The 15,689-nt window shown below is 31.3% G+C and overlaps 1 protein-coding gene across 4 annotated transcripts in view; it reads right to left on the bottom strand.

The window, feature by feature from the left end:
- Nucleotides 1-5,818: 5,818 nt before the first annotated feature.
- The window catches only part of LOC111418262 (pituitary homeobox homolog Ptx1), a 63,591-nt gene continuing 53,720 nt past the window's right edge, over nucleotides 5,819-15,689 (bottom strand). For 3 of the 4 annotated variants that reach the window (XM_071195415.1, XM_071195414.1, XM_071195416.1), the window contains exon 5: nucleotides 5,819-6,927. In XM_071195415.1, the coding sequence (XP_071051516.1) occupies nucleotides 6,340-6,927 (588 nt within the window). In that variant the 3' untranslated portion in view covers nucleotides 5,819-6,339. The remainder of the gene's footprint in view (nucleotides 6,928-15,689) is intronic. The other variant, XM_071195417.1, reaches the window with a different exon arrangement.

Raw genomic sequence — 15,689 nt, 5'->3', positions numbered from 1 at the left:
AATTTTCAGAGTTTCGCGATTTTAACACTATTATAGGTAATAAATTAAAAACTGAAAACGATGGAGTGAAATGGTTTAGATAAAAAACATTGATAATCAACCCGTAAATTATAATCCATAAAAAATTTGTCCTTAGCATTGATTGCTACCAACCTAAGAAACAAAAATTGACGAATTATCAAAATTTAGCATTTCTAACATTATTATAGGTAATAAGTTATGGCCTGAAGACGATGGAATGAAATAATTTAGACTAAAAGCATTCATAATACACCTAACATTTATAATCCATAAGAGATTTGTTCCTGTTATTAGTTATTATCAACCTAGGGAATTAAAACTGAAGAATTTTCAGAATTTCACGATTTTAATACTATTATAGACAATAAATTAAAGACTGAATGTGGTGGAGTGAAATGGTTTAGATAAAAAAACATTAATAATCAACTCATAAATTATATTCCATAAATGATTTGTTTTTAGTAGTGATTGTTACCAACCTAGGAAACAAAAGCTGATGAATTTACAGAATTTTGCATTTCTAACATTATTATAGGTAATTAGTTACGGCCTGAAGATGATGGAGTGAAATAGTTTAGATGAAAAACATTCATAATCAACCTAAAAATTATAGTTCATAAGAGATTTATCCATCTCGTTGGGTTTTTCAACCTAAGGAACTAAATTAAAAGCCAGTTATTTACGATGATAAATGTTTTATTTTTTAAAAACAGGATAATTCGGTGCAACAATGTTTCAGTTGACAATCCAGCCTTTATCAAGCACGACTATAAGAAGTAGCGGAGAGAAAAAAATATTTCGATTAGTAAAAGAATATTACAATTAGTAAAAAAAGAAAAAACAAAAAACATGAGCCATTTTGTAAATTTTAGTAAATTTAGAAAGAACGTTATCGTACAGATCATTAGATGATTTCGGATTAATTTCACCACATTAGCTTTGGATAATGTTTAAAAAATATTTGAAGCTTAAGGCGCACGTGTTGGTTAAATACTTTTTGTAATAATCTTATTAAAACTGTAAAGTGAAATAAAAATTAGATGCAAATATATAAGGAATAAGCATTTTAGTCTTACCAATTATCATCGTAGAATTTAAAGTGTAAAAAAACAAAAATGTAAAAGAAAGATGAAAAATTCGATAAAAAGTAAAACTTAAAGTTCAAACTTCACCTCAGTCTATTAAATTATTAAGGAACTAAAACTGATAAATTTTCAGATTTTCGCGTTTATAACACTACTATAGGTAATAAATTAAAAACTGAAAGTGATGGAGTGAAATGATTTTGATAAAAAACATTCATAATAAACCTAAAAATTATAATCCATAAGAGATTTGTTCTCGTCATTAGTTATTATCAACCTAGGAACTAAAACTGAAGCATTTTCAGAGTTTCGTGATTTAACACAATTATAGGTAAATAAATGAAAGACTGAAAGTGATGGAGTAAAATGATTTAGATAAAAAACATTAATAATCAACTCATAAATTATAATCCATAAAAAGTTTGCCCTTATCATTGGTTATTACCAACCTAGGAAACGAAATCTGATGAATTTGCAGAATTTTACATTTCTAACATTATTATAGATAATAAGTTACGACCTAAAGATGATGGAGTGAAATAGTTTAGATGAAAAACAATCATAATCAACTCAAAAACTATAATCCATAAGAGATTTGTCCCCGTCATTGTTTATTACCAACCTAGGGAACTAATATAGAAGAATTTTTAGTGTTTTTCGATTTTAACACTATTATAGGTAATAAACTAAAGACTGAACGTGATGGAGTGAAATGATTTTGATAAAAAACATTAATAATCAACCCATAAATTATAATCCATAAGAAGTTTGCCCTTATCATTGGTTATTACCAACCTAGGAAACGAAATCTGATAAATTTGCAGAATTTTACATTTCTAACATTATTATAGATAATAAGTTAGGACCTAAAGATGATGGAGTGAAATAGTTTAGATGAAAATAATCATAATCGACTCAAAAACTATAATTCATAATAGATTTGTCCCTGTCATTGTTTATTACCAACCTAGGGAACTAATATTGAAGAATTCTCAGGTTATCGCGATTTTAGCACTATTATAGGTAATAAATGAAAGACTGAAAGTGATGGAGTGAAATGATTTTGATAAAAAACATTAATAATCAACTCATAAATTATAATCCATAAAAAGTTTGTCCTTATCATTGGTTATTACCAACCTAGGAAACGAAAACTGATGAATTTACAGAATTTTGCATTTCTAACATTATTATAGATAATAAATTACGACCTAAAGATGATGGAGTGAAATAGTTTAGATGAAAAATAATCATAATCAACTCAAAAATTATAATCCATAAGAGATTTGTCCCCGTCATTGTTTATTACCAACCTAGGGAACTAATATTGAAGAATTTTCAGGTTTTTCTGATTTTAACACTATTATAGGTAATAAATTAAAAACTGAAAGCGATGGAATGAAATGGTTTAGATAAAAAACATTGGTAATCAACTCATAAATTATATTCCATAAACGATTTGTCCTTAGCATTGATTGTTACCAACCTAGGAAACAAAAACTGATGAATTTGCAGAAGTTTGCATTTCTAATATTATTATAGGTAATAAGTTACGACCTAAAGATGATGGAGTGAAATAGTTTGGATGAAAAATAATCATAATCAACTCAAAAACTATAATCCATAAGAGATTTGTCCCCGTCATTGTTTATTACCAACCTAGGGAACTAATATTGAAGAATTTTCAAGGTTTTCTGATTTTAATACTATTATAGGTAATAAATTAAAAACTGAAAGCGATGGAATGAAATGGTTTAGATAAAAAACATTGGTAATCAACTTATAAGTTATATTCCATAAACGATTTGTCCTTAGCATTGATTGTTACCAACCTAGGAAACGAAAACTGATGAATTTTCAGAATTTTGCATTTCTAACACAATTATAGGTAATAAGTTACGACCTAAAGATGATGGAGTGAAATAGTTTAGATGAAAAATAATCATAATCAACTCAAAAACTATAATCCATAAGAGATTTGTCCCCGTCATTGTTTATTACCAACCTAGGGAACTAATATTGAAGAATTTTCAGGTTTTTCCGATTTTAACACTATTATAGGTAATAAATTAAAAACTGAAAGCGATGGAATGAAATGGTTTAGATAAAAAACATTGGTAATCAACTCATAAATTATATTCCATAAACGATTTGTCCTTAGCATTGATTGTTACCAACCTAGGAAACAAAAACTGATGAATTTGCAGAAGTTTGCATTTCTAATATTATTATAGGTAATAAGTTACGACCTAAAGATGATGGAGTGAAATAGTTTAGATGAAAAACAATCATAATCAACTCAAAAACTATAATCCATAAAAGATTTGTCCCCGTCATTATTTATTACCAACCTAGGAAACTAATATTGAAGAATTTTCAAGGTTTTCTGATTTTAATACTATTATAGGTAATAAATTAAAAACTGAAAGCGATGGAATGAAATGGTTTAGATAAAAACCATTGGTAATCAACTCATAAATTATATTCCATAAACGATTTGTCCTTAGCATTGATTGTTACCAACCTAGGAAACAAAAACTGATGACTTTGCAGAAGTTTGCATTTCTAATATTATTATAGGTAATAAGTTACGACCTAAAGATGATGGAGTGAAATAGTTTGGATGAAAAATAATCATAATCAACTCAAAAACTATAATCCATAAGAGATTTGTCCCCGTCATTGTTTATTACCAACCTAGGGAACTAATATTGAAGAGTTTTCAGGGTTTTCTGATTTTAACACTATTATAGGTAATAAATTAAAAACTGAAAGCGATGGAATGAAATGGTTTAGATAAAAAACATTGGTAATCAACTCATAAATTATATTCCATAAACGATTTGTCCTTAGCATTGATTGTTACCAACCTAGGAAACAAAAACTGATGAATTTGCAGAAGTTTGCATTTCTAATATTATTATAGGTAATAAGTTACGACCTAAAGATGATGGAGTGAAATAGTTTGGATGAAAAATAATCATAATCAACTCAAAAACTATAATCCATAAGAGATTTGTCCCCGTCATTGTTTATTACCAACCTAGGGAATTAATATTGAAGAATTTTTAGGGTTTTTCGATTTTAACACTATTATAGGTAATAAATTAAAAACTGAAAGCGATGGAATGAAATGGTTTAGATAAAAAACATTGGTAATCAACTCATAAATTATAATCCATAAGAGGTTTGTCCCTGTCGTTAGTTATTACCAATTTAGGAACTAAAATTGAAGAATTTTCAGAGTTTCGCGATTTTAACACAATAGTTAGGTATTTTTATTGGTTTATTCGAAAGTTTTTAAAAATTGATTGACCTTATATTTTTTTAATTTGATTCTGAGGCTTAGTTTTAAAAAAAAAAAATTTTAATTTTGAAATTAGAGGGCGCGAACTCCAAAGTACGTCACTCAGATTTGAGCGAACGTAACGTCTGTGATTTCTTTCTTCTTAATTAAAACGTCATCTGGAGCCGAGGGTGTGGAAATCCATAAAAAATTGTTCCTGTCTTTGATTTTTACCAACCTAAGAAAGAAAAGCTGATGAATTATCAAAATTTTGCACTTCTAACATTATTATAGGTAATAATTTGTTGTTGCCTGAAGATGATGGAGTGAAACAATTTCGATGAATAGCCGTCTTAAGAGACGTTGCTGAAACAATCTAAGTCACTTTTTGGCCATTTTGAGTTATCCATGTAAAAATACAGTTTCGACCTTTCTCTATTCTAGTCTATTATATCTTTTTGCTGTATCTATCTCAATGTATTCCAGAGATACTTAGATTAGGAGTTTTAATTAATTCCCGTTACTTGTACATGATTAAATATTACATGCAGAACGTTAGATGCTACTAGCAGAAGACTAAATATTGATGATAGAAGACGAGATATTGATGGCAGAAACCTGTATCTAATAATTAAAATGAAAATAAAAAAAGACCCCAATTTTATAGGAAGTCTCGCTCGATTTGCTTTCACTTAGAAGGGGAAAAAAACTTCCTGAAAAATATCCTTTTTGGTCTCGCGCCATCTACAGCGTCTCCGCCCGAAAAACTCAACCCTACAAAACGAAATATGAACGAGGGGAGCACTGAAATGGGGGACGGAAACGAATCGAGGAGAAAAGGGGGATGATTTCCTCCACTCTTAGACTATGTTGGGGTTCGTGCCTTTAGTTTATTTTATATTCTGATCCTGGTGGCGGGCGTCGTGTCGCAGAGGGGGGTTTTGGAACGATCCCTCCCCCCATAGAACCAAATGGAAACGTACTGAGGGTGGCTTGCAGCGCAGAGCACGAGGACGACGGCAGCGGCGGCTGAGAGAAATAACGCGGGATTACCGCAGTGCGTTCCCCATGATTAGATTGTAAAATACTGAAAGTGACGTGTGCAAGGGTGGATAAATAAGGAACATAAAAACGGAATGAGGACGGGCGTAAAAATGGTCGAATGGCGCGAGCAGTAAAACCTTACTTCTTTTATTACACCTTTGTCTCATTTCAAAATTCGTTTCTCCAAATTATTAATCAAAATATAATAAGAATTTATAATAATAGTTAATCTAATCGTGAAATAATCTTATCTGAAAATAAAATAATTACTTACCTTTTTTGTTATTTATTTTTTTTTCCGTTTCGTTTCATAGAGATAAAATTGTATGAAAAAAATTGCTCATTCTGAAAGATAGAAAGTAATAAATAAAACGCCAATAAATTGTCTCGATATGGAATAATTTTTATTATGACTAGATGAAAATATTGAATTACAAACGATAAACTACTCGCTGATATATTACAAGTTTGAATAATTTACTCGTTCCGATTCTCATAATCAGTCCCGTAGTGTTTTACAAAGCTTTACATTGCACTTGGAAAGTCCCTCATTAACAAAATTAATACCGCACTAAATATTTAAAAAAAAAAAAATCGAGCTATTTAGAACTTAAACGGGGGGGTGTTGTTAATTTCTGTATGTTGTATGTGTAGGGGGTTCTAAATTATTTTTTTTAAGTTTAATTCGTTTTAATCTATTGCTATGCGCACATTTTCTTAAGTATCACTGGGCACAACACCTCGTCTTTTGATTGAGAGTCCACAGTTTTGTATATTTTTATGTACACTTTCGATTAAAATTAATTATTTTTTAGGTATTTAATTATTGTTACTATTTTTTTATGATTATTACGAGTCCTGTTCTTGTTTGACACCCCCGATGGTATTGGGGGCGAACAGATCTCAGCCGGGTCTCTCTGCGACCCCCAAAGAACTTCCAGCGTATTGACAAGCTGATAGTCCACCTGATCCGGATCTTACAGGGCTGACTCCGGAATATCCGACGAATCCCGTGTGCTGTTTGGCCTTCAACCTTAGGGAAGCAATGCTGGTTGACATACAAGACTCAGTACCAGGCCTGTGATGATACACATAAGGGTTAGTAGGGGTCGTATAAGGGCACGATTGTGCAGCTACCGCAGATGGTGTGCTCGTTAATCCCGTGCCCATGGCACCAGGAAGCATGGTGGGTGCAGCTCCAGACATAGAAGCCGCCGCTACGGAAGTTGCCGTGTTGAATCCTGGTAAACTATGACCTTGATGATGATTCGTGGGCACCACCGGCCAAAACGGTTTCGTTCCCAACGGACTCGGCACCTTCGCCCAATTATTATACCCGTACGAAGAGTAGATGTCAGCGTCGGAAAACGACGGCATCAATCCGTTAAATTGGCTCCCGAATCCAGTCTTGAAATCAGCGGCTGCATTCATGGCGTTCATCGCGTTCCTTTCGCGTTTCCTCCACTTTGCTCGGCGATTTTTAAACCATACCTACAACAACGGGAAAAAATTAATCTTGATTGAAGTTTTGAACGTGTACATCAATTAATATGGGATGGGTGCATTCGGACATATATACATATATAGTAGCGGCGCATCCCCACGTAATCCCGCGCAGATTTATAGTGTTAATCATGAATGGATTAGCGGTGGCGGTAGCGAGGGGCGTCGCGGCGCTACCTGACGTGCGTGCGACGCGGTGGTCGCCGTCGATTTATGGCTCTCCTATATCACTCAGCGTTTAGCCGCTAAGCGCTAATGCGAAATGATAAACCGGCTGGCGGACGCTCCGGGGGCTTCAACCACCACTATCCAAACCCCCAACTACCCCATCGTCCAGTACTAATGGGTTATTGTTTAATTTAGTACCAATAACGAAATAACTTAAGTATGAAGACTTTTAGTCAACACTAATATTATCTATAAACTAACACTACACTTAGATGTAGAAAGTTTCGGGCTTAGCCGTGCGTCTTCAGGCTAAAATTAGAATTAATAGTAGACTTAGAACTAGAATCATTCAGGTTTAGCCGTCTTAAAAGACGTTCGGCTAAACCAGAATGTTTCTAGTTCTAGCTCTACCCAACTATATTTATATAACATATTTAGTCTCAGCAATGTAATAAAAATGTTTATAAAACAACGATACACCAAAATAGGCACAATTTATATAATATATTAGTCTTCTTCAATTATTTTATAGCTGCGTCTTGAACTACTATAAAATAGTTATATAATAGTTATCAGTATAAGTATTAGTTATAACAATATAGAATGTTATCAGTTAATGCCACTTGTGTTATGTTCAGATATCTGAAGCTACATTAAATATTCAACAGCTTCATCTATTAGCCAATATTATAAGCAATATTCCTAAACTGCCACCTATCGACCAAAAGAAATATATTCCATAATATAACCATTAAATAACCCATTGACCTTATTGTGATGTTAGCTGCAGTTATAAAGTAGTTATAAAACTGATGATATTACCTTTGCTACAATTTTTAAATAACTTATACTACGCAGCGCTATTAATTGACGATAAACAATTATCTCATGTTTATGTTTTTGTAAATTAAATGAAATTTTTACTCATGTTTTGTAGCAACAATCAGATGACGGAAACTTTTTCTGAAACCGGTAGTTGAGAAGAAATAAATTTCATTCTTCGGAATTTTAACATTACTGACCGAAGTCAACAATGAAGTCCTTTATCAAACAATTTAAATAACTGTTTTATAAACACTTCTAGAGGTACATATAAACAATTGCAATATTCATTTGTAACAGCATTGTGAATAACATTTTACGCTTTTGGGAAGATCTAATAAGACTATTTTGTATTATAAGCTGTGTGGTTATATAAAATCTGAATGATGATCATTATAATATCAATATATACAAAATTATTATATACCTATTTTATAATTTTGTTTTATAAACGTTTATATAACATAATAATAACTATATATAATACTTAACTTTCTAGATTAACACATTCAAATGACGACAAAATATGTTATGATATAAACCCTCTACAATTCCTACAACTATACCTTATGATTCGGCCCATCCCCTTAACCAGAAGTTGGCAAATTTCAGATTTTTAGTTAACCGTACAATAAAATATCCTCTATGCAAAGAAAGTAAAATTAAAGAAATGAATTTTATACAAAATTTATCCAAACAAAACAAATTCCCTTCGAAAATTATTAACAATCTCTTTAATAAAATATACATTATTATACTTTAATAAAATCCGGAATTTATTAAAGACATTCTATTCTCCGATGAAGCAACATTTTGTTTAAATGGCACCGTCCATAAGCAAAACTGCCGTTATTGGGCAGTAGAAAATCCCCATTGGAAAGCCGAGGCAAATACACAGCATGAAAAGGTGAATGTGTGGTCTGGAATAGTGAAGAACAGAATTATTGGATCGTATTTCTTTAACGGAACAGTAGGCGGCCTTCAATTAGAGTTAATTCCAAGTTTACTTGCAATTTTTCCAAATGCAGAAGATCCAAATTCACTACATCCCAGAATTTGGCTACAGCAAGATGGCGCGCCTCCTCATTATGCTCTAGTTGTACGAGAATACCTCAACCAAAAATTTGAATGGCCCTTTAGATTATTTTCTTTGGGGTTATTTAAAATCTAAAGTTTATTTTAATAAGCCTGATAACCTAGAAGATCTGAAGCAAAAAATTAGAGAAGAAATTCAATTAATCGGCCCGGATATGATTCAAAACGTTCAAGAAGCATTTTTCTCCCGATTAAGATATTGCTTTGCCGCTAACGGGCAGCAATTTGAACATTTCAATTAATGATGATTATTGTTTTCTATCGTTCATGTTATTTTTGGAAACTTAAAGTTTAAAAAAAATGTTTAATTTTTGATATCTTATTTTCTGTTTGCGTTTTTTTTTAATGCGTTTGATGCAACAAGCTATTGATACTTTTGTATCTCAAGTACAATAGTAATAATAAATAATTCAATTCAAATTGAATTTTGACACTTGAAAATGTCAAATCAAAACAATTGGTTGCCATGGTTACGCACTGCTACTGCTATTTTCTATATCAAATGAATGAGAAATAATAAAACTTTAAATTAATTTTACTAATTTTAACCGATATTAATATTTATTACACATAATTCAGAAAAAAATTTTCTTTCAAATTCCGATATAAAAAATGGGGTGTTCCATTTAAAAAAAACGTCAATGACGTCATAACTCGTTTAAAAATGGCGGAAAAAAATTAAAATATACACCAAAAAATTGCAAACAATTTAAATTTTTAGACCCGTTTCAGCGATCTTTTCATAAATTGTTCGTAATGATTTTATCGAATTTATCCGTTACTTTTGAATCGCACTGTATATACAGACCGATCTAACATTATTATAGGTAATAAGTTACGACCTGAAGATGATGGAGTGAAATAGTTTAGATGAAAAATAATCATAATCAACTCAAAAACTATAATCCATAAGAGATTTGTCCCTATCATTGTTTATTACCAACCTAAGGAACTAAAACTGAAGAATTTTCAGAGCTTCGCGATTTTAACACTGTTATAGGTAATAAATTAAAAACTGAAAGTGATGGAGTAAAATAGTTTAGATAAAAAACAGTGATAATCAACTCATAAATTATATTCCATAAACGATATGTCCTTAGCATTGATTGTTACCAACCTAGGAAACGAAATCTGATGAATTTGCAGAATTTTACATTTCTAACAATATTATAGGTAATAAGTGACGGCCTGAAGATGATGGAGTAAAATAGTTTAGATGAAAAACATTCATAATCAATCTAAAAATTATAATCCATAAGAGATTTGTCCATGTCATTGGTATTTCCAACCTAAGAAACTAAAACTGATGAATTTTCAGATTTTTGCGTTTATAACACCATTATAGGTAATAAATTAAAAATTTAAAGCGATGGAGTGAAATGATTTTGATAAAAAACATTAATAATCAACTCATAAATTATAATCCATAAAGAATTGTCCTTATCATTGATTGTTACCAACCTAAGAAACATAAACCAACGAATTATCAAAATTTTGTATTTCTAACATTATTATAGGTAATAAGTTATGGCCTGCAGATGATGGAGTGAAATAGTTTAGATGAAAAACATTCATAATCAACCTAAAAATTATACTCCATAAGAGATTTGTCCATGCCATTGGTTTTTCCAACCTAAGGAACTAAAACAGACGAATTTTCAGAAATTCGCGATTTTAACACTTTATAGGTAATAAATTAATGACTGAAAGTGATGGAGTGAAATGATTTTGATAAAAAATATTAATAATCAACTCATAAATTATAATCCATAAAAAATTGTCTTTATCATTGATTGTTACCAACCTAAGAGACAAAAACCGACGAATTATTAAAATTTTGTATTTCTAATTTCTAACATTATTGTAGGTAATAAGTTATGGCCTGAAGATGATAGAGTGAAATAGTTTAGATGAAAAACATTCATAATCAACCTAAAAATTATAGTCCATAAGAGATTTGTCCATGTCATTGGTTTTTCCAACCTAAGGAACTAAAACAGACGAATTTTCAGAAATTCGCGATTTTAACACTATTATAGGTAATAAATTAAACACTGAAAGTAATGGAGTGAAATGATTTTGATAAAAAACATTAATAGTCTACTCATAAATTATAATCCATAAAGAATTGTCCTTATCATTGATTATTACCAACCTAAGAAACAAAAACCAACGAATTATCAAAATTTTGTATTTCTAACATTATTATAGGTAATAAGTTACGACCTGAAGATGGTGGAGTGAAACAGTTTCGATGATAATTCTGGTTTTAATTGTTATGCAGCGCTAGATTGTTATATATTTGTATTGAATTAAAACTAACACTACACCTAGAACTAGAATCATTCCCAAATATGTTAATATTAACGATAATCGTACTTAACGATGAAATAATTTAATTTTTTGGTTTCGACCGGTTTCGGCTTATATTGCCATCTTCAGGAACCACGTTATTACGATTTACGTTTTATTAAAAACCATAATTATTTTACTTTTCTTCTCTCTCCTTTTTTTTCTGTTATTTGTGTTTATTTTACAATATTTCTTGTCTTTATTTAACAAATCTGTTTTGTAATCCAACTTATTATTATAAACCTTCACCTTTTATGTTAAAACTTTTAGGTGCAATTTCTCATTTTATATTTTTTACACAATTTAACATAAAAGGTGAAGGTTTATGATAATAAGTTGGATTACACACAAGATTTGTTAAATAAAGACAAGAAAAGTAAAATTGTTATGATTTTTAAAAAACATGTTAGTTCTAATTTTAGTGTTAGTTTTAGTTGTGATTGTTATTAACGAACTAAAACTAGAACCAACATTACACCTGATTAAAGCATCTTGATTAACTCATATATTCTTCATAGTTCGAATATTTTAAAGGGATCATTTTTTATAAGTTAATTTTTTCAATCACACCAACCCCCGATGGTTTTATACTTCTTAAATCAAAACCCCCTGGGGGTTAGGTCAACACGCATTACTCACCCCAAAAATTTAATAACAACCTCCCGTAATCGGATTTAGATCGTAATTGAACGCCTCGCACCACGTCCAAAATTAACAAGTCAAAGTATAACACATCGCATACATTCCCCCTTCTCATATAAAACCCGTTATTGCTCTTTCAGTCTTTAATAAAATTCATCCCTACACTCTCATCAAATTGGGTCGTGATTTACTTAGATCGATAAAGAAAGTGATAAATCACCTAAAAACAACGTCTCAATTAGATTCCTTTTTTGGAGTGTGCTCATCGTTTCACGGTTTAGAAAATATATACATAGGATGTAGTAGGGGGTTTTCAAACCGTGTTAATCGCATTAACTCTGCCACCGTTCACACGGTACATTGCCCCTTAGAAACGGGGGGGGTTTGCAATTTCACTTTCCCCCAACAGGGTTGCGCGTTTAATTTCGGGTACACGACGACTTAATTGCCTCCGTCCGTCGTTCTCGTTTCTAGTAAACTAGAAAGAGAATGGAAGTCGTGAGCAGATGAGAGAACGGTTTCCTTCCGACCTCAACCCCCAACCCCCAACCCCAAAAGCGGAATTGATACGATTGCTTCTGGTGTGCGACGCCGCGTGCTTAACCGTATATAAATTGGGATATTTGCGATGTAATTCTGGTTAGTTGGTTTTTGGGGTTGTTAAAGTAGAAGTTAATATGGTTAAGTTAAAATCGAGTCGTATTTATTTTTTTTGTCGTTTCATCTGCCGTTATCTAAGAGGGCATAAATCCATCGAGAGTCTATTTGTCCTCCACGTTTCGGGGGTGTGTGTAGAACACGTGTACGTAAATATTTGACGCGCGTTCCTCAGATAAAATCCGTCCGACGGGGTCGGTACGTGTTCTAACATTTCTTTCGTTGTCGTTTTCGTGTTTTTGATGAGATAATCTCGCCTCATCGGACCTACGACAATATTTGAGTTGTCCTTCTTCAAGGATCGAACGAACATCTACTTTAACTTATATCCCAAAAATATATTGAGCTCGGAATATTTCTCTTCGCCCAAAAATGATTTAGAAGGGTAAACGGAAAATGGCGGATTTGAAAGGCGGATGTGTCGGCCGTAAATCAAAGGCCGACGATACCGGAGTGGATTTTTCCGAAGAACCACCTCGAGGTGATGGTCATTTAGAAGCTTTTGTAGGATTTGAAACGCTCTCAACCACCTAGATATTCTTGGTATAATATTTCAAGTTCATTTTTTTTTATAAATAACTTTTTATAAGTTTGGCAAAAGTGTTTTGTATGCCACGTTTCTTTAGAAACAACTTGGCACTGAATAACAACTAACACTACTCCTAGAACTAGAATCATTCGGGTTTAGCCGAACGTCTCTTAAGACGGCTAAACCCGAATGATTCTAGTTCTAGGTGTAGTGTTAGTTCTAGTTCAAAATATACAACAATCTAGTGCTTTATAACAGTTAAAACTAGAACTAACACAAGACTTAGAACTAGAAAGTTTCGGGTTTAGCAGTGCGTCTTCAGACCGATACCACCTTGATACAAATTTGCACAGCTTTCAAGAATAGACAACTTAATCATCTCGAGGTCACTTGCAGCCGAGACGCTAGGTTGATACGACCTTGATACAAATCTACACAGTTTTCAAGAATATATGACTTAATTAAGCCGAGGTCGCTTGCGGGCGAGGTGCTAGGTTGATACTCTCATATTGAGCAAAAACTAACATTTTCGCATAATCTAAGTGTCGAAAAAGATGCTAATTCAAAAATTCCTGGAAGCCGTGTTTATTGAAATTAAGAAATGAAACTTATTTTAAATTAAAGCTCAAAGCGTTCTCTTTAAAATGATGTATAATAATTGATGGGTTGGATTGGAAAAATGTTGAGAAAAGAACTATTGACATAAAACTTACATTTTCGTTTAACCTAAAAGTGTCAAAAAAGATGTTAATTTAAAATTTCCTGGAAGCCGTATTTATTGAAATTAAGGAATTAGACTTATTCTAAATTAAAGCTCAAAGTTTTCTCTTTAAAATGATGTATAATAATTGTTGGGTTGGGTTGGAAAAATATTGAGAAAAATAATGTTGAAACAAAACTTCCATTTTCGTATAACCTAAAAGTGTCAAAACAGATGTTAATTTAAAAATTCCTGGAAGTCGTATTTATTGAAATTAAGGACTGAGACTTATTCTAAATTAAAGCTCAAAGCTTTCTCTTTAAAATGATGTATAATAATTGTTTGGTTGGATTGGAAAAATATTGAGAAAAATAATGTTGAAACAAAACTTACATTTTCGTTTAACCTAAAAGTGTCAAAAAAGATGCTAATTTAAAAATTCCTGGAAGCCGTATTTATTGAAATTAAGGAATGAGACTTATTTTAAATTAAAGCTCAAAGCTTTGTCTTTAAAATGATGTATAATAATTGTTGGGTTGGATTGGAAAAATATCGAGAAAAACACTATTGACATAAAACTTACATTTTCGTATAACCTAAAAGTGTCAAAAAAGATGCTAATTTAAAAATTTCTGGAAGCCGTATTTATTGAAATTAAAGACTGAGACTTATTCTTAATTAAAGCTCAAACCTTTCTCTTTAAAATGATGTATAATAATTGTTGGGTTGGATTGGAAGAATATTGAGAAAAAAACTATTGACATAAAACTTACATTTTTGTATAACTTAAAAGTGTCAAAAAAGATGTTAATTTAAAAATTCCTGGAAGCCGTATTTATTGAAATTAAGGAAAGAAACTTATTCTAAATTAAAGCTCAAAGCTTTCTCTTCAAAATGATGTATAATAATTGATGGGTTGGATTGGAAAAATATTGAGAAAAAAACTATTGACATAAAACTTACATTTTCGTATAACTTAAAAGTGTCAAAAAAAATGTTAATTTAAAAATTCCTAGAAACCGTATTTATTGAAATTAAGTAATGAGACTTATTCTAAATTAAAGCTCAAACCTTTCTCTTTAAAATGATGTATAATAATTGATGGGTTGGATTGGAAAAATATTGAGAAAAAAACTATTGACATAAAACTTACATTTTCGTATAACTTAAAAGTGTCAAAAAAAATGTTAATTTAAAAATTCCTAGAAACCGTATTTATTGAAATTAAGTAATGAGACTTATTCTAAATTAAAGCTCAAACCTTTCTCTTTAAAATGATGTATAATAATTGTTGGGTTGGATTGGAAAAATATTGAGAAAAAAACTATTGACATAAAACTTATATGTATTTTCGTATAACATAAAAGTGTCAAAAAAGATGCTGATTATATGAGTGACGAAGCATATATCAGTAAAACCAAAGAAAAGCCTGTGCCACTACTTCTTGGAACAGCGGCCGATTGCATACACTTGTCGAAGTTGATCTGCATGATTTACCGAACGCAGTAGTTGTGTCCTTCAACTAATCCATAAGTTTGAAGTTTTTCTTCAGTTTCAGGAGATTTTTCCCTCATACACATCAAATTTCTATATATACCCTTTCTTATCTGTTAAGCATCAGAGCTTATAACCCCTTTTTATGGGCATATTTGACCTCTCTTTGAAGACTATCATGGATTCATCCACAGCCAACTACCTAGTGCCATGATAATAACACTGATGGATAAGTGTTTTAAAATACGGGAGGATCTTATATAGTTTATCTGTATTATTCTTAGAATGTTA

Source organism: Onthophagus taurus, chromosome 3 (assembly GCF_036711975.1).
Source record: "Onthophagus taurus isolate NC chromosome 3, IU_Otau_3.0, whole genome shotgun sequence".
NCBI lineage: Eukaryota > Metazoa > Arthropoda > Insecta > Coleoptera > Scarabaeidae > Onthophagus > Onthophagus taurus.
This window is presented reverse-complemented; position numbering and strand designations above follow the sequence as displayed.